Raw genomic sequence first — 19,322 nt, forward strand, 5'->3', positions numbered from 1 at the left:
CTTTTAACTGCACAGAAACCCGATCCGATATATCACCTAAGATGAGAAATCTAAAGCACGCTACGTTTTTTGGTTGTCACAAAAGTGTAGTCCAAGATGAAAATTTATCCGAAAGTATATATATTTTCGGATGTAAAAATTATAGTTTTAGAAGATAAACATGATACTGAGACATTAGGTAGGGTACAAATATCTTCTATACATAATAAATATGAGAAATAGAGTGAAAGTGGAGAGAATAAACTTCCTTGCATGACAGGCTTCACAGCATATTCTACAGCTCTCAACAATTTCTCAGTACTTAGTACAAATTCAGATCTAACTAAAATATTTCACATTTACATCTGAAATTCGCAAGTCAGCATTGCTTTTCATATTGCTCCTAAGAATGTGCTTGTGCATGCTCAGGTTTGTGACTGAATTCATAATCGAGATGAACAAAAGCACGCTCGATCTCAGGCAAAAGTTCGAGCTTCTCTTGCAATGATTCCCCGATATCATGAGCCTCTTGCAAAGGCATGTCTGCTGGTAGAACGATATCAACCTCAACAAAGTAGTGAGAGCCGAATGTATATGCCCGAACAGTGTCAATGTGTCTTACAGCCTTGTGGTGGTTCCAGCAGAGGTATGTAAGTTTCTGAAGATACTCTGGTGCAGCTGATCTTCCAACAAGTGAATTCACATTTTCCAACACTGTCATTGACCATGTGCGAATTGTGTACAAAGCCAGCTGCAGTGGAAGAATTACACATAAGTAAAAGGGGTGGTGCATTTGATATGTAACAACTATAAGATGGCGGCAAGTGACATGTACAGATAAAAAATATTTCATAAGATTCAGTGCTCAAAAGAGCCAATGGTAGTTCCTAAAATCTTAGCAGTCAAAAAAATGGCATAATAACTGTTTGTTCAATAGCCGCTATTTGATAACACTTTCTATGAAGAATAGCAGTTTATTAAAATTCCGTTACGCCGTAGCTCTAAAGCGCCGCTATACCTGCTATTTGACAACACTGCATATGATGCACAAAGTTTGAGAGGTTGCAGAAATTATGATAAGCTACTTAGATATTTACAATCATTTAACACAGGTCTCCTGTAATGAGAGATTTCTTCTTATAGAATCTGAAATCTAGATTTTTCAAAATATAAAAGCATCGCAGAAGCTGAAACAATTATGGATAGCCAGTAACTACAGTTGTCGACGATGAATGAGATTACTGGAAATACTATTTGTATACTTCATTCATTGCCATCTATCCCAAGGAATGAATCTCATTCCTCAATTGTTTATCAAAGACCAAACTGATAGCAGACAAATATATCCTTTCCAACTAGGTATTACAAGGATAGAGTCTCATAAGGATGCTAATATATCTACACCCTTAACAAAGAAAAATAAATAAAAAGGAACATTGATTTACTTGGTGTTTGATTGAGGAAAATGGAGGAGAGGGAAAGATGGAAAGTGTCTTGTTTTAGTTCAAAAATTGGAGGGGAAGGGAACGAAGAGGGACAAAATCCCTCCTCTCTAAATTTTGGCCCTGTTCAATATTAGAGGGATTTGAAATGGCAAGATAACGTGTTTTAAATATTCGAAGTATATTGACCTAACTGACATTAAGAAGTTCAAAACTATCCTTTACCCTCGCCACGAGTGCATGATGTCCTCTCCTACCTCCACCACACTACCAAAGGAACCCTCCATCATCACCACCACACACACCAGCCTTCAACACTGCCAACACCAACCCCTTTCCACCAATTTAGTAAATTAATCCTATTTCCCTCCCATTATTAAAGAAACAAGAAGGGGTGATTTCTTCTTGCCTATATTGAACCAAATATTCAGGAAAAGTGCAACATAAAACTCAACTGAAAAGCCGTTAAAAAAAAAAAAATTGAATGGTACTGAAAAGATATCCAAAGATCATTCAAGTTTAAATTATAAAATATTACAGACAAAACATTTTAACCACATTCAAATACAGCAGAAAAAGGTAAATAAATGCAATGAATAAGGAAATATTTTTTCAAAAAAAACTATAGAACAACTAAACTAAAATGTGTAGATATTAGGAAAGAAAATTTAATATAGTGTGTCCAGAATGTGGCACAGTGGATACTATATTACCCATACCCACACATTTTAGTGAGTTACTAATTACCTGTACCCAATTCTACCCATATATAAGAAAGGAATCATGGATAAATTTTGTGTATACTCATTGACATTCGTATTTAATTAGGCTATAAGGAAAGTATTATAGATTCACATAAGGAAAGTATTTACTTACAATGATAGCACCAACAGGATCCATCCAATCATCAAAATAATTGGCCAAAAGTGCAGCAATTAGACCAATCACATTAGTGATCACATCAAAAAAGTGATCCTGAGCATAGGCCTTCACAATCTCATTAGTAAAAGAGCGGCAATAAATCATTAGCATGAATTTCACCAAAGTCACTGAAAGCATAATACCCACAACCCAGCGCTCTTGTTCCTTAGTCAAGCTGAAGGTATTATCCTGGAAATTTCATTAAGACAAGCATTAGCACCAATTACCTATAAATTAATGAGGTCCAACAAACTACTTTTAACTGTTTGTATCAACTAAGCCTCAGGAAATGTAGCTACATCAACTTACAGTGTATATTAGTGTGCGGGCAGACTCCAAAATTATTTGCAGCCCTAGAGTCGCCATGACAGAGGCAAACACCAGAATTCCCTGCACACAATTTTGAACTTTAAAATACTAGCACAATGATGTATTCATAACTACTAGCAAGAATACACGATGATTCAGAAAACTTCAAACAGAATATTAATTTGAGGACTGACCAATGGTTGCATCCGCTTCTTTCCAATAGGGTACTGATACGGATTTGGTGTTTGCATGGAAAATGCAGTGAACCATAAGATAAATCCAGAAAGGAGGTCCAGAAGAGAGTCTAAAGTGGATGCAATGATGGCAAGGGAGCCACTTCTGATTGATGCATAAACTTTGGCAGTAAAAAGAACCATGTTAGCTATGTTCGATATTCTGATGGCAAACGTCTCGCTCCTGGCTAACTTATCTCGCTCCTCCTGCATACAATTGTGGATACTCAGCCAAGGCGTTTGACTCTATAGTCTTGTTTGGATTGGCTTATTTGAACTTATGATCTGGCATAAGCACTTGTGAAACCGTTTGAGGGAGCCTATGGAAACATCTTATTACATGTCATGTCCATAAGCTATTTGCAGCTTACTTTCAAAAGCTCTCCATGATTTCATAAGAAAACATCTTATAGCTTATATGAAAATAAATTTGACTTTATTTTATCTTTTGCTATAGAAAAATCTTACGCATAAGCGCTTTTATGATAAACGCTTATAATATAAGCTCTTAATTAAGTTGTTTAGCTAAAGAGGATTATTGGTGTTTAGATCTAGAGAAGATAAAGGAGAAAATGAAATAGAAACCTTTGACATTCCGGGAAGGAAACCACGCTCTGCTAAGGCATCCATTTCGGTAAAGCCTTCAAGCACTTCAACCTGCTGCTGATAGTACTCAGCAATATTATCTTCTTGACCTAACAAAACAGAAAAGAGAACGAAATTTAAAACATAGTCATGAAATAACCTTTCCGTTAAATAGCAGAGTCCAAACAAACTTAGAATAGAAAGCATATGATGTAACAAGATAAAGTCCAAACAACTCCATAGCAAGAAATAAAGCAAAAGTCAAATGCATTCAACTCAAATGAAAATGTAGTGCATCAAATAAATGCAACTTATTGCACTTAAATCACGGAAAAGAAAAAAAAATAAAAATTAGTCCATAGTCTAAAAGTTTCGCCTCTGGTCTCTAGAAAAGCATGCAAAAGCTCCCTTAACTTAAATCCAGCTTCAAATATGTCAAAAACACAAATAAACTTTAATATGTTAAACCAAGATATCTACCCAAAAACCGAAATTCTCAACAACAAAACACCTTTTGTATCTACACAACTTCCAAATCCCGATATTTGTTAAACCTGGAAGAAAAAGTGAACTAGAAAACATAGTCTACTACTCACTCTGCATTACATCCATCGATAGCATCTTCCAGAAAACTGAAACAAGTTCTAGACTTATTGCAAAGAGAAACACAAAAATAGAATTTGAATATATAAAGAGCCATAAGGAAAACATAAGGAACTTAAAATCACACCAAAACAGTAAAATTCCAACAGCACATTCCTCATAATCAACCACAGCCATTGATACAAAACAAATTGTAGATTCTCATTAAAAAGACAAAGATTCTCAACTAAGAAAAAGTAGATTCTAAAATAATAGTATAAATTAATTAAATAAAAAATAAAATAAAAAGAGGAATCAGTTCCCTGAGTAAATATCCAAATTGGTCTCCAAAAATATCGGAACAGATCAACTTAGTCGTCTAAATTAACAATATTTCAAAATGATTCATGAAATTGCAAAATGTTAATCAAATTTGTCCCCTACTTTATTATTAACAGCTGTTATTTGGACATAAGAACTGGCAAACACCGTAAAAACTAGCGAACTAGTGCTTTTTTTCATCATCATCTTAGTCATGAGAAAATATTAACAAAAAAAAAAAAAAACGAAAACAATATGTTTATACAATGTCTGATGTCAAAATGTGTGTCCAAAAATCATTTCTGCTATTATTTGTAGGGAGCATAATGTAATTAAGTTGGTAAGTCCGAACCCATTTGGGTTGGCCAAGTGTTGGCGTGAGACCTTGGAGTATGCTCCTTCTCAAGGTCTCAGGTTCGATTCTCCTCGGTGCCAATTTGAGAGAGCTAATTTAGCTTCTTAACAAAAAGTTGGTAAATCCGTAAATAAATTTGAAATTAAAGCATGATTAATATCACAATGAGTTAGCCGAAATCACATGAGTGATTTCATAAAAATAACATTGTAGTTTTTACCAAATCAAAGCAACTTACCTTGATTTCAACAAACTCACAGATATACCAAACATGCACAAAGTGAATAATATCAAAGATAGATTGTACATATCACAGACACAAACACTGGACACGACAACAATAACTAATCTGAGAAAATAAATTAACGGAATACAATCAATGTGTCTGTGTGGTGTCAGTGTCAGACACTTGACATTGACATGTCAAACACCGAACACCTTCGATCAGAAGTGTAAGTGCTACAGTATATATTTGATAATAGATCCAGATACATCAAAGAACATTTTATAATGTGGAAACTAAACTAAGCTCATACAATTTCAAAGATTCTATGGTAACTAATTTAACATTGTATAATATTTTAATTATTCATCGATTAAGAGCTAAGACAAGAATACTTAATAAAAAAAATAAAAATTTAAAAATGCTAAAAAAATTAAAGAGAAAGAAAATTACCAAGAACACCATAGCAGTCATGAATACCAGAAGAGGGTTTAGGTGTCTTTTCAGTATGCTGAGAATTCAACTGAAAAGAGTCGAAGTTCAACCGCCATGACCGGTCACCATTATCAGAAACTGAAAGAAGTGAAAGCTCTTCTTCGTTAGGTTGCTCCACCGTCTCCACCATTTTCCCGGTCATTACAAAAACGTCGTCGTTTTTAGTTGACTCAATGAAGAAAATGAAGAAGAAGAGAAAATGCAGTTAGGTTGGTTTTTGTTATAGTAACGAGGTTCCGTAGAAGATTTTTTTAGGTTTTTTTTTTTGAACAGGAAAAGTGGGAAATGTGTGTGAATGAATAATGTGTAAGGTAAGGAATGAGATGTATCAAAGCGCGTGGAGTGAACGTGAGGGTTTTATTGGTGCGTGAGTGAAGGATGATTTGTGTGACGGAAAGTGTGTGTTTGTTCAAGATGTGGCTGCGTAGATACTTAGATAGTAGCCACATGAATCTGAAGTGAAACGGCGGGGACCTCAATTGCATAAAACCTTGTTTAGGCTCTTGATTGCTTAGGACATTAATGCATCTTAATAGAGTCGGTTGCATCTTAAGTTTGTATTTAAGCCTAATCTTAATCATCTATCCGTCACACATTAATTGAATTATTTGTTCATTTTACATATATTAAAAAAAATGTATAAATGAAAGAGAGAGGAAAATGATGTTAAGTGCTTTTGTTAAGTACTCTCTCCGTCCCAAATTGTATGACATTTTGGGCATTTCACACATATTAAGAAATACAATTAATATTATGTGGAAAAGAGATATTATTAGTTGTTTTACAAAATTGTCCTTAATAAATAATATGGGAAATATAAATGAAAAAATTGAAAGAAAAGAGAGTAATAAATAATTAAGGTTATAATAAGGAAAATAACATTAATGTTGCATTGGTATTGTAAATCGACATATAATTTGTGACAATTTTTTCCTAAAACGACATACAATTTGGGACAGAGGGGGTATTGGTGTATTCTCCACTATCATACATGCAAAGTGGAATATATTGAATTGAGAGTGATGAAAGTAATATTAATTAAAGTTATAAAGGAAAAAAAAAGTAATTAATATTGTATTGAAAAATGAAATGACTCAGTTATTTTGGGAAATTTTTTTGTGTGCAAATGACTCAGTTATTATGGAACGGAAAGAGTATAAACTTATTTGCGTTGATTTGATGGTATTGATTTGGGACCTGTGAATGTGCTCTCCTCAAAATCTTAGGTTTATATTCGATTCTTCTTAGTGTCAATTTAAGTGCACTAATTTAGCTTCTTATAAAAAACTTAATCTTGATATCTTTTATTCTTCCAAATGTATTACTCCTTCCGTTTCAAAATGAATGTCGCTTTAACCAATTGCACACAAATTAAGGAATGGAATAAAGTAGTCAAATGTCATAGTAATTTTACTAAAATAACCTTACTTTATAAGAACAAGACAAACTTAAAGTTGCATTGAAAATTGTGTGAGAGGGAAAAGTTGGAGTATTTATTGAGGGTGAAGTTGGAAGAAAAAAATTAAAGTTGTATTGGAAATGTAAAGAGACATTCATTTTGAAACAAATGTTTTTGGCTAAAGTGACACACATTTTGAAACGGAGGGAGTACTACTATTGTCTAAGAGGACAATGTTTTGTTGATGGATTTATAAACCTTGAAATAAATAAGGGAAATGTTTTTTTTTTTAAGGAAATATAAGGGAAATGTTAATGAGTGTTTTAAGGATATTTTTTTTAAGAACTTTATATTGTAAGTTTTTATGGAAATTTTTGTATTTAATGTATCGAAAATTGAAACATTAGACTTTTTTAATAGATATTTGTGGAAATTTGTGCATTTAATGTATTGAAAATTGAAGCATTAGAGATTTTTTATGGAAATTTGTGCATTTAATGTATTGAAAGTTGAAGCATTAGACTGTTTTATGGAAATTTGTGCATTTAATGTATTGAAAATTGAAGCATTAAACTTGTTTAATGGATATTTGTGAAAATTTGTGCATTTAATGTATTGAAAATTGAAGCATTAGATTTTTTTTTTATTGAAAATCGTTAGTAATACCAAATACTCCCTTCGATCACTATTATAAGCAAAAATCAACTTTGTACGTTTATTCATTAAATGATGTATTTGGTTAATTATTATTAACCAAATACATCATTTAATGAATAAACGTACAAAGTTGATTTTTGCTTATAATAGTGACCAGATGGAGTAAATAATAACATAGAGTCAACTAATATATTAAGAGAAATGGTCATTCTAAAAGCGCACATGTTAAGAAGCCCAAAAGAGCAGTTTTGCGTCATAAACATAATATTTTAACTTTTAAAAAGTTGAATGCATGACTTTTGATACATATATTTCTATAATGAATTCATTAACAAGTGCCATTGAGGGCATAAATTAGCATTTGCCTAAGAGAAATTATATTTGTATGAATAGCTTTTAGACAACTTTATCTTTCATAATTTTATTAGATTCTTACTCGTTCTCTTTCTCTATCTCTTTGTTGTTTTTGATCAATAAGAAGAGAGAAAAAGAACGTTGTTTCAAAAGTTGTCACAAAATATTTGTATAAATATCATTTTTTTATAGGGCTAATTAAGTAAATGGTCCCTATAAATATTCAGAAATTTACTTTTAGTCTCTATAAAATAAAATCACATTTTTCGGTCTCTGTAAAATTTTCTGACAATATTTTTAGTCCTTGTAAAATTTTTCATGAACATTTTTGGTCCCTAAAATGTTAAAGAAAAATGTCACAGGGACTAAAAAGTACGATTTAATTAATTAATTAACCCTTATTTATATTAATGATGTGATATGAAGAGAGACGGAGATAAAATAAGGTATTAAATAAATATAGGGACTAAAAACAAAATTTTAAATATTTATAAATATCATTTATTTAATTAACCCTTATTTATATTAATGATGTGATATGAAGAGAGACGGAGATAAAATAAGGTGTTAAATAAATATATCAAATTTAAAGATGTCCATTTATCATTGTTATATTCATGGTGACAAATGATGAGTTATTTTAAAAAAAAAAGACCATATCCAATGTAGAAACTAATTTTTCAAATAAGCATCTTGCTGATTATACACTCCCATTATGACATATATGCAAAATAGATGCTTATTGAGATAAGTGTTTTATAAGGATTAGTTTCTACCATATTTAGATTTTAAATGCACCAAATTTTTTTCCTCCAATTTTTTTTATTGATTATTAAAAAAAGTATTGTTGAAATAGTATTGTTGAAATGCTATAAGCTATAAATTTTTTATAGATTTCAATTTAATAATTTTTGTATAGAATCTATTTAATAATTTTTGAGGTGTTTTATAGCATTTCAATTTAATTTAAATTTTTGTATAGAATCTATTTAATAATTTTTGAGGTGTTAAACGGTTGAGGTGTTAAACGGGAGAATTGTTTTTATCACCAATTTAGTGTTTTTTTTGTGGTGACCGGGGTTTGAACCGTGGACCTTGCATATTTTATGCATTGTCCATACCAACTGAACTAAGCTCACGAGGACAGGAGAAATTTAGTGTATATTAGTTATAACATTTTAAAGTTATCACAAAATGTGTAATATTTTAAAGTTATTACAAAATAGTGTATATGTGAGATCGGTTTAAACATTTAAATGAGACAGCTTTATAGTTTTTTTGAACAAATCCAACGGTGTTCCCACCCATACAAGGTGTGCAAAAGGAGGATGACAAATTTACATATCAACATCTACATTCAGTTATAATGATTAGATTTTGGTTGAAGATATATTAGATACATTTATTTGATAAAAAATGATTGAGTGTAGTTTAGGTTTCCTATTTTTATGAAAACCCGTCATTGATTTTATATACAAAAATAGTACTAAAATACCACTTCTCTTATTTTTCTCGTTTCATTTTCATCCTCACATGTTGTGACTATTTTCCCAATCATTATCCACATATAACCTACCACGCATTCCATGCTTCAAATTATTTTATTATTATTTGTGAACAACGTGTCCCGAAGATTATAAAGCCACACGTTTCATTAAATTTTCATGAAATTTATTTGAAAAATGCAAGTGTTTCAAGTAAGAGGAGCATCTTGCTGATTAAACATGGTGAAGAAGATGAGAAGATCTCTTTCTTGAAAAATTTTTAGAGGACTAATTATATCTCTTTGCTCCCATTACCATAAATTTCAACTCTTGATAAAACTCAAAATATTATAGAAGAATTTTGACTTGTTCAAAAAAAAAAATTATTATAGAAGAATTTATGAATTGAACTTGCAATGAATATAATGAATCCACAACAATATTTGTTGATCGTATTTTAGCTCATTTGCTTATCATGTTTTTGTTCCTTCAGTTTTTTTTGGAATTGTTGTAACTGTTTTTATTCTTCTCTGACATGACTTGTGCTGGAAAGATTACTGTTAATGATATTCCCATTTTGGCGTGTTCAAGAAAAAACTATTAACAAACTATAACAAACATATATCTAATACGATAGTCGAGACAAGCTTTATTTGCAATTGACTTCAATTGTTTCAAATTGTTGTGCGCATTTTGGAGATCAGTGAATATTGATTCGTTGTATCATATATCTTACAATTTATAATAAGATTTGATTTAAGATTTTGAAAAATATAAGGGATCAATAATCATGTTTGGAATTGGTTTCATAATTTAGTTTTTCAATTAACGTTTCAGATTTGGTTTGAACTTTGGAACATGGTAACTTCTTAGCACATCGTCATGTAAAAAGAAAAATTTAGAGATATACTATAATCATTATTAAAAAAATATAATGCATTTTTTCATTTATACTCTCGAGTCGAAAATGACTATTGCTTGAAGTGTATATATATATAAGTTGGATAGATATTTTGCTCAAAAAAAAAAAAGTTGGATAGATATTAATTGAATAGAATTATGAATCACACTACATGTCAAGTTATGAACATGGTCTTAAACTTAATGGTTTAGTGGTTGTTGAATACTTGATGACTAAATACATCAACATTTTGGTTCTCATTTTTGACAAAATATCTTGCATATGCTTCATTCCTCTTAACAATATAGGACTAATATTTTAATTTTAAAACATAGGTTGAATCAAATTATTTTCGACTATTATTTAAGTTTCCACAATTTAGTACGTTGTCTAACAATCTTGACTAAGAATATATCTCCGGTGGACATAACATATGATAAAAAGATTCTTCGACTATGTAAAAGGTTAACAATTTGTAATGCTTAATGTTTGGGAAGCTATCATAATACTCTCCCTAATATTAATTAGAATCAAAATGTCAAATGTATTTAGTTTGATTGTGGACAAAATACATTTGACTTTTAACTTTGTTAAGAATACAAAGAGTAATTATTACTCTCTCCGTTTCATGATACTTGACACAGTTGATCCTATTACGCATGTCCATACATAATTTTGAGCTTAAATATCTTAAATAATATGTTAAAAAAAAAATATAAAAATTTGATATTTTGAAAATACTCATCGAGATGAATCTAACGACATCTTATATGATATTATTTATCTTTGTATATTAGTAGAAAAATATGATCAAAGTAAGTTAAGTTAAAATTGCAAATTTTTAAATAGATCATCTATTGCGAGACGGAGGGAGTATTGATTTACGGAAAAAACAATTAATGCATGTAGCCGCGTAATCTTAACCGTTCTTTTGACCTGACCAATGAAAACAGTTAGTGCATGTAGCCGCGTTATCTCCGTTTCTCATTAAATATTAGTGTGTGTTTGGTTGTGCGGTGGAAAAAATTGATTTTGATAGAATTGATTTTGTAGAATTGATTTTGGTCAAAAGTGAGTTGAATGTAAAGTGATTTATGTTTGGTTACCTTCAAAACAAAAGTGATTTGTATGAAAAATGTTGTTTGGATGTTTTGAGTCAGAATTGCTTTTAGATGTGTAAAAGACCAAAATGGGCTTGTATATGTATGTATATACATCAAATTTTACATTTATTTAGTTTTTTCATCCTTCATTTTTTTTTATTAATTGACAATAAAATTACTAGATTAATATTATCAAATTTTACATTTATTTAGTTTTTCATCCTTCATTTTTTTTATTAATTGACAATAAAATAACTAGATTAATATTATTGTTAATCACACAATATTCAAATAAGTATGATCAGAACAATAATTCCTAAAGTAACCAAAAAAAAAAGAACAATAATTCCTAACACAATTCTATGTCAATAGCTTCAGTTCTGAAATATAAACACTTAGTCTAATCCATTCAATAAATTAGGAGCTATCTTGAATGTCAAAAGGTAAGTAATTAGAAATTAGTCCATACATAACCCATTAAACTAGATTTCATTTATTTTTTGCTACAAATTTCATTCCATTTTTAGTTATTTATCTTTATATTGCTGTAACCAAAAAAAAAAAAAAACTTTATATTGCAATACTATATTTAATAGAATTGTTTAAAGATTATTTAAAAAAAAAACATTTGGTAACTAAAAATTACGGGTGTATAAAGACTCTGGGATGGGCCTGTAATGAGAAAACAAACAAGAAATCACGCTTTCCATTACTCAAAAAAAAAAAAAATACGCTTTCCATAAACAGTGTCATCTTCAACCTTCAGATTTCTGCAACAACCAAAAAAAATTCACAACAACACAAAAAATCAGCAGACTTTAATCAATAGAAATATCGAGTAATGAATTTCTCAGATAGGTGAAAGGGTTTTTTCAAATATGAACATGTATGTGAAAGGAAGTGATTAGATTCAAGGGTAAAAGAGACAAATTGATGCTATGTGTTTCCAAGGTAGGGAGAATCGATTTCAAAAAGCTAGGAGGAGTAGCTTCACGAAAAATCGATTCTACAGATGAAAAGTGCGATGGCGGCGGAGGCTTGGTGGAGAGCCAAACAAGTAAAAATCACGTTTGGTGATGTTGGCCGTGCGTTGAAAGAACCTCACCGGGTAACCAAACATGCACTTAGCTTAATGGGTTGGCATGTTTTCTATTTCGAGATACTTTTTTTTTATTGTTTTTTTTATTGAAACACTTTTTTTTCCTTTCTTATTCAACCATTTAAGTAGATGATTATTGAGTTGCGAGTAATAAAAAAGGAAATGCTACCAAACTCCTTCAGGACATTTGTTAATAAGTCCAATGAGAAAACTTCATCTAGGGAAATTGTGACTTGTTACATTAAAAAGTTAAAAATTAACCTTTGCTTCATTAATATCATAAATTATTTCCCTTTTTTTCCTTTTACAACAGAACACCAGTTAGTATGACCCAAATATAAATATAAAAAAATTTCCAACTTTAAAATCCGGAATAAGTTAAAAATTTGAAAATGTGAAACCATTGATTAAAGGCTTAAATATGCAAACCGTCCTTGTAATTACGCGCGTTTTTGCAAATCGTCCCTGTATCTTTTTTTGTTTCAAAACTCTCCTTGTAAGCTTCTGACGTTTTGCAAATGGTCCTTCCCGTTAACTCCCGTTACAAAAACGGCGAGGTGGCAGACGGAGACACACGTGGCATAGTGTGACTTGGCAAAATTAGGGTTATGTGTCAAAAGAGTTGGGTAGTGGCTAAATTGAGGGACCGAAAGCAAAAACGTAAAAGTGCAAAGGGATGAAATTAAAAACTCGTAAATATCAAATTTCAAATTTAAAAACTGGAGTTTTCATCTTCTTCATCCCTCTGTTCATTTGTTCTGCATCTCTCACCCACTACCTTCTTCGTCTTTCTGCAAAAAAATTCATCTCACCCAATGTCTTCTCATTCCATTACCAATTCATCTTCAATTGATTTGCCTATTTGTGGGTGCAACAAAGCAATGAAGATGTTTATCTCAAATTCAATTGACAACCCTAAAAGGAGATACTGGAAATGCCCAACATTTTTGGTGAGTTATTTTGTTTAATACTTTGTTTGTTGGGTATTTTCGCACACTTTAATGTAATTGAAAGATTTATATGGTTGATTTTGTTTTTAGGGTCCTAATAGTCATAATAGTTGCATGTTGTTCATATGGGATGATGAAATTGAGGGACATCCTCCATATGTTCGTCCAGAAGTAGTAAGAAGAGCTGAAGCATCACCTTCGAATGTCACAAAGCTTCCATGTGATTGCAACTGTGAAGAGATGCTGAAAGACATTACTGGAATAATGAAGGAATTCGGAATCAACAAAAATGAGAAGTTGAAGAAGAAGCTCCAATACTGAAGAAAGAAGGCAAATTTGTTAATGGTTCTGTTGGTTGTATCTTGGGCAATGTTCATTTCATATCTGAAGATGTAGTGTAATGACTCGGTTCACATGTTAAATCAATGTTATGAAGTTTATGACATTGTTGATTGTAATGAAAAGAAGTTGTGTTTCTTGAATCAATGAAATGAAGTTTGTTTGTCATGGTATTGTTGTCTGCTAGTTCATTAGTTCATTAGTTTGTGATTCACTGTTAAAGTAATATGATTATAGTAAGCAAAGTTGTAATAATAATTGTCTTGTTTCATAGCAAAATGCACCAAAATGGTCATTACTAACACCATAATGTATCAAGACATAACACCAAAATGGTCATTACAAACACCATAATGTACCAAAATGGTAAGACAACTACAGGTCATTACCAACATCATAATGTACCAAGACATAACAGAATAGGTCTAATAGCACCAAAACATCCAAAAAGGTGCTAACCAAATTACAGTTTCAACATAAGCATACTAGTGCAACTAACAGGTTCATAGCCAAAAAGTAAAACTTAAACATTAAACAGTTTCTTCATCTAGTCTGTAAAACTTGTGTCCTCCCCATCAGTTCCTTTTGCTTGGTTTTTCTCCTGAATATTCTCATTCCAATGCACTAGACCTGTGACCAACTCCCTTGTAACCTTCTCTAGTTCCTCTGGTGGAAGCATCTTCAGGTCTCTCAACATTGCTTCAGCTTGAGTCTCTGATGGACCCCCAACAGTCATGACCTTCTTGCCTTGCACTTTTGAAATATTCTTTTGACATTTCACCAAACCAGTAATAACATCAGTTGTGTCATCATTTGTGCTCTGAGTTGCCTGAATATGATCAATTGAATTTGCAGCAGTCAGAGTCAATATCAAGAAGAAATTCAATCCTAATATCAAATTCAGGGCAATCCTAATACCAATTGAAGATGTTTACACTTACATTGTTTGTAGTTTTAGTGGAAGTAAAAAATTGAAAATCTCTTCTAGGCCTCTTTGATGGGCCTGACTCAAGTGCATCTTCAATGACCAATGGTTCATCAACTGCACTTCCAGGACCCTTTAGTTGAACACATCTGAGTTTTCTACATCTATTACTTCTCCTGAGATTTTTCACATTTACAACTTTCTTTGGACTTTGATGATTCTTTCTCATCTACAAAATGAAAATTTAAACATATGAAAACTTTTTGGTCTTAAATAAACACTAAACAAAATTGAAATATAACAAACACCATGAAATACTTAACTGGTTTAGTTGCAGCAGATGGGATGGAATTCATAACAGAGTTGACATTTGGTTGGCTTTGAGTAGCCTCAAATGCAGATGCAAGGTCTGCAGCAAGTGCCTCAAATTCAGGGTCTATGTCAGGAAGAATAACTGAACTTCCATTTGGTTGAGTCTTTGCAGGCTGTGTTCTTTTAGCAGGTGGAGTTTTTTTAGCAGGTTGAGTATTTTTGGAATGTTGAGACTTTTTGGTAGGATGAGAATTTTTTAGGGGCCTAGTGTCTTTGGATGGTTGAGACCTATGAGTCATTGGCTCAGAAGTTTGAGTGTTTGTCTGAGGGTTAGTCCTTTTAGGCTTTCTCTGCAAAATCAAAATAAACATAAAAAATTAGACCCTTTCAATCACATAGAAAACATAAAAAAAAAAATCAAAATCTAATTTAGGGGTGTTGTTTTACCTTTCTTTTTTGTGCTTCAGGATCAATCACTTGACTTATACAACTCCTTGTATTGTGACCATGTTTGTTACACTTAGTGCACCTATATGTTGTAGCAGTCCTTCCCTTGTTAGGATCCTCATCAGGTTCTCTTCTCCTTAGTTTTTTGGGCCTACTAGGACCCCTCTTGTAAGCTGGAGGCAACATCTCTTCAACATCAACTTCTGGCCACATGTCTTCACCATTGATTGGACTGACATTATTATCATAACAATCTATATACCTTGCCTTTGAGTAGAAGTCATCAACAAAGTCCTCAGGAGTTTGTTGTCTATATCCTAAGGCAGCTACTGCATGCCTACAAGGGATGCCAACAAGCTCCCAAAAATTGCATGTACAACTCCTCTTTGAAACATCAACAATAAAACTATGTTTGCTATGGATATGTACCACCTGCCATATCTCATTCTTAGACCAAATTGGAGTCCAATTACCACTCATCTCAACCTCTTTATCTAACCTATATCTAGGTTTAGGCATTATCCTTTGATTCCACCTATCTACTTTCTGTCTTAAAGTAGCATTCCTATTCATAAGATAACTTCTTATCCACTCACACATTGTTAAAACAGGTTTGTTTCTAGCCACCAATATAGTGCTATTAAAAGCTTCAGAAATGTTGTTCATAAGAACATCACATTTAGGGTAAAAGGAAAAGGCATGCTTACACCATGATTTGGTTGGGATTTTCATCAGCCACTCCCAAGCAGGTTCCTTGATAGCTTTCAATTCTTTCATTTTAGCCTCCCATTCTTGGATGTATGTGGCCTTTGCAGCACCCATCATGAGGTCCCTAATGAGTGTTCCTCCTCCAAATTTCTTTTTGAAATTGGCATACAGATGCCTCAAGCATAACCTATACTCCACACTCTCAAACATCTCCTCAAACACAGAAATTAGACCCTGTACATTAGCAAAAATAAGTTTATTTAACTTATATAATAATCAGAGATATAATAATCAGAGAAATTAGTCACAGCAATAAGTTTTTTTTTACCTTTTGCTGGTCAGAAATGAAGACCCATCTTTTGTCTTGTCCAATATCATCCAACAAAATGTTAGAAACCACCTCTATGACTCTTTTGTCTCAGTTTCACATACACCAAAAGATAATGGGAAATACTGGTCGTTTGGGTCCCTGCCAACAACAATTAAAAGAGTACCCCCATACTTGGTCTTAAGATGGCACCCATCAACTCCTATAAAGGGCCTACAAGCAGAAAACCCTCTCTTGATTCCATCTAAACAGAAATAAAAAGAAGAAAACCTAGGTTGTAGTTGTGGACCTATCCTTTCAACATTGATTTTGCAGTTGTTACCACCATTCACCCTCCTCAATTCAGCTGAGTACCTCCACAATAGATTGTATTGTTTTGCAGCATCTCCCTCAAGCTTCTCCTTCGCAATTTTTTTGGCCCTCCATGCTCTGCTCATTGTTATACCAACTGCATGTGTACTTCTCATATCAGTAACTATACTTTGGAGACTCAGATCTTTGTCAGATGTTGACATCTTAGCAAACACAGCCTTAGAAACCCACTTAGAACTTGCAGATCTATTTTCTATTTTCCTGGCACACGTGTGGTCACCATACCATCTTTTCATCCTAAAAGTATGTTTGTCTCCAACTTTACTCACTAATGCTAAAAACCCACAATTACCCTTGCACTTTACCCTTACTCTTTCTTTATCATTTTTAGGAAACTTTATCTCATACCCATTCAAAACATTCCACTCAATAATTGCCTCCTTAAATTCAGCTAGTGACTTAAACTCCAAACCCACTTTAAACTTGTATTTCTTGTGTAAGTCTGCCATCACAAACTTCTCATATCTTGGTCCTTGATCATCATCTGAGACATCAGGGTCACTGCTACCTAGCTCTTCACTAACATAACCAACATCCAAACCATCTACAACAACAGAGGATGAACCAACTTCACCACCAACCACATTCATCATTTTCATTTTATCTACCACTGCATTACCAACTATAGGAGGAGTCTCATCATCTTCAACTAAAAACCCATCATCCATACCTAGAGCTCTTTCCTCCTCACTATCATCCATTCTTACTCTAGCAGCTTCATCTTCACTACTTTCCATATAGTCATCAGAACCATCACCACTCATTTCTTCATCATCACATACATCATCAGCTTCATTCATTGTGCCTTCTTCAACTACATGACCTGATTGACCTCCAACTTCCCCTGACATGTCCAAGTCCATAGAACTCTGCCCCACATGTGAACCTACCGTCCCTATAACTGAATGCTCAACATACAAATGAGCCACACGTTTGTTCTCAACAACATAATCACCAACAGCATCAGTGTCATTATCATCAACAATCCTTTTGTATTTATCATCTTCAATAACATACCACCATAAACGATACTTAAGGTGATCATCATAACCTAACTCTTTAAGTATACCAGTAGCTTCAAAGTAAGACCACTTATCCCTATCAATCCCATTAACTACGTGTTCTTGACCCCCAGTGTAATACATAAGATAGTCCCTAACAAATTCACCCCCATGGTGAAATATAACTGACACACTCATCCCTGTCAAATTTTAGAAACATAAACCTTGTTAATAAACCTTCATGTTCGTATTCGATTCAAACACATGCAACAACAACACAAAAACAAGTATAAAACAACATAAAACAACATATAACGACACCATTCTAATCTTTTACATCTTTACATCCTTAAAAACTAAGATTCACAGATTTTTTTCGATTCAAACAACAAACAAAAGATAAGAAGAAAAACAGAGGATAGGTTACAATGTTCTACCTCAAATGCAACCCAAAAATCGCTTCTTCTACTGTCGATCACCTTCAAAAACCTTCGCTAACCGTCGATTACACTTCTTTGCCGTCAAATCATCTTCGTCTCCGTTCTCACACCATGCCTTTTTGACTTCTCTGAAACCCTATTTCACAAGGACGAAATGGAAAAAGAGAGGCATTTGTTCAATAAATAGGGGGGAAATCAAAAGACATGATGACTCACCAACTTTTGACACATAAGCCTAATTTTGCCAAGTCACACTATGCCACGTGTGTCTCCGTCTGCCACCTCGTCGTTTTTGTAATGGGAGTTAACGGGAAGGACCATTTGCAAAACGTCAGAAGCTTACAAGGAGAGTTTTGAAACAAAAAAAGATACAGGGACGATTTGCAAAAACGCGCGTAATTACAGGGACGGTTTGCATATTTAAGCCTTGATTAAAAGAGTATTTGCTGTTAGAACAAGAACGATTCATGCAAAGTCCTCTAGGATTTTGATGATAACAAGGTATTAAAGAACAATTGGAATAGTAACATATCTTCAAGTGTGCGGGATCTATTTATCTTGAAGAAAGGACATATGAAAAGCATCTGAAAAAGATTGGGAAGCTTAGAAGACTATGGTTGAAGATATAGAGGAAGGTCAACCAAAAGTCAACATCCTTAGAAGAAGGATGCCTCACAGAAGCTGGAGAGTGATCTCAACATGTTATGTGGACATCAGACACAAAATCTGACTAGGCAACATGGATCTGAGGGATACATAATCCACGTAAGTTTTTGTCTTATTCTGTGAACTGTCTGTCTCTATCATAGTATCTGATAGAGCAGTTCTGTTGCCGTCTTTCTTCTACGTGTACAACCAGACAAATGACATCAAGAACGAAGAGAGCAACATATAATTCTTCTTCTAGCAAAGGAAATTCAATGCACTTTCCAATGGAATTATCCATATCATGCAAAGGTCCAACGCTCTTGATCAAAGCTTCTCAACGACTCTATTTGCACTGACACTCATCTCCAACGTCTTTCAAATCACTGCCTATAAAAAAAGTTGATTGCCTA

The 19,322-nt window shown here is 32.8% G+C and overlaps 3 protein-coding genes across 4 annotated transcripts; 1 reads left to right on the forward strand and 2 right to left on the reverse strand.

Annotated features, from left to right (window-relative positions):
• Nucleotides 1-179: 179 nt before the first annotated feature.
• MTP11 (Cation efflux family protein) lies at nt 180-5,725 on the reverse strand. 2 transcript variants are annotated; one of them, XM_085722610.1, is made up of 6 exons: nt 5,404-5,725; nt 3,470-3,579; nt 2,846-3,091; nt 2,652-2,732; nt 2,298-2,531; nt 180-730 (listed from the first exon to the last, which is right to left on the reverse strand). In XM_085722610.1, the coding sequence occupies exons 1-6, from the start codon at nt 5,585-5,587 to the stop codon at nt 383-385; spliced, it is 1,203 nt and encodes a 400-aa protein (XP_085578736.1). In that variant the 5' UTR covers nt 5,588-5,725; the 3' UTR covers nt 180-382. The 2 variants fall into 2 exon arrangements, with proteins under 2 accessions (XP_085578736.1, XP_085578737.1); XM_085722611.1 differs by lacking the exon at nt 5,404-5,725 and adding an exon at nt 4,066-5,269.
• Nucleotides 5,726-12,923: 7,198 nt separating this feature from the next.
• Nucleotides 12,924-17,325, forward strand: LOC146904934 (uncharacterized). Its single transcript, XM_085728399.1, has 3 exons — nt 12,924-13,392; nt 13,483-13,700; nt 17,195-17,325. Exons 1-3 carry the CDS (start codon nt 13,258-13,260, stop codon nt 17,298-17,300), a joined length of 459 nt encoding a protein of 152 aa, XP_085584525.1. The 5' UTR covers nt 12,924-13,257; the 3' UTR covers nt 17,301-17,325.
• On the reverse strand, nt 15,398-16,345 carry LOC146904935 (uncharacterized). Its single transcript, XM_085724784.1, has one exon. It carries the CDS (start codon nt 16,331-16,333, stop codon nt 15,398-15,400), a length of 936 nt encoding a protein of 311 aa, XP_085580910.1. The 5' UTR covers nt 16,334-16,345.
• Nucleotides 17,326-19,322: the final 1,997 nt, after the last annotated feature.

Source organism: Medicago sativa, chromosome 7 (assembly GCF_051527215.1).
Source record: "Medicago sativa cultivar Bolivia chromosome 7, Bolivia_mono, whole genome shotgun sequence".
In the NCBI taxonomy this organism is placed as follows: domain Eukaryota; kingdom Viridiplantae; phylum Streptophyta; class Magnoliopsida; order Fabales; family Fabaceae; genus Medicago; species Medicago sativa.

Bases quoted from the DNA above. Each gene is read 5' to 3' on its own strand.
- MTP11 (XM_085722610.1), bottom strand. From the start codon at position 5,587: ATGACCGGGAAAATGGTGGAGACGGTGGAGCAACCTAACGAAGAAGAG. The intron at 2,733-2,845 runs GTCAGTCCTCAA...AATTGTGTGCAG, and splicing joins AGAAGCGGATGCAACCATTG to GGAATTCTGGTGTTTGCCTC. The intron at 2,532-2,651 runs GTAAGTTGATGT...TGAAATTTCCAG, and splicing joins CCCGCACACTAATATACACT to GATAATACCTTCAGCTTGAC.
- LOC146904934 (XM_085728399.1), top strand. From the start codon at position 13,258: ATGTCTTCTCATTCCATTACCAATTCATCTTCAATTGATTTGCCTATT. The intron at 13,393-13,482 runs GTGAGTTATTTT...TTTTGTTTTTAG, and splicing joins GGAAATGCCCAACATTTTTG to GGTCCTAATAGTCATAATAG. The intron at 13,701-17,194 runs GCTCCAATACTG...ATTCCACTCAAT, and splicing joins AATGAGAAGTTGAAGAAGAA to AATTGCCTCCTTAAATTCAG.
- LOC146904935 (XM_085724784.1), bottom strand. From the start codon at position 16,333: ATGTTTGAGAGTGTGGAGTATAGGTTATGCTTGAGGCATCTGTATGCC.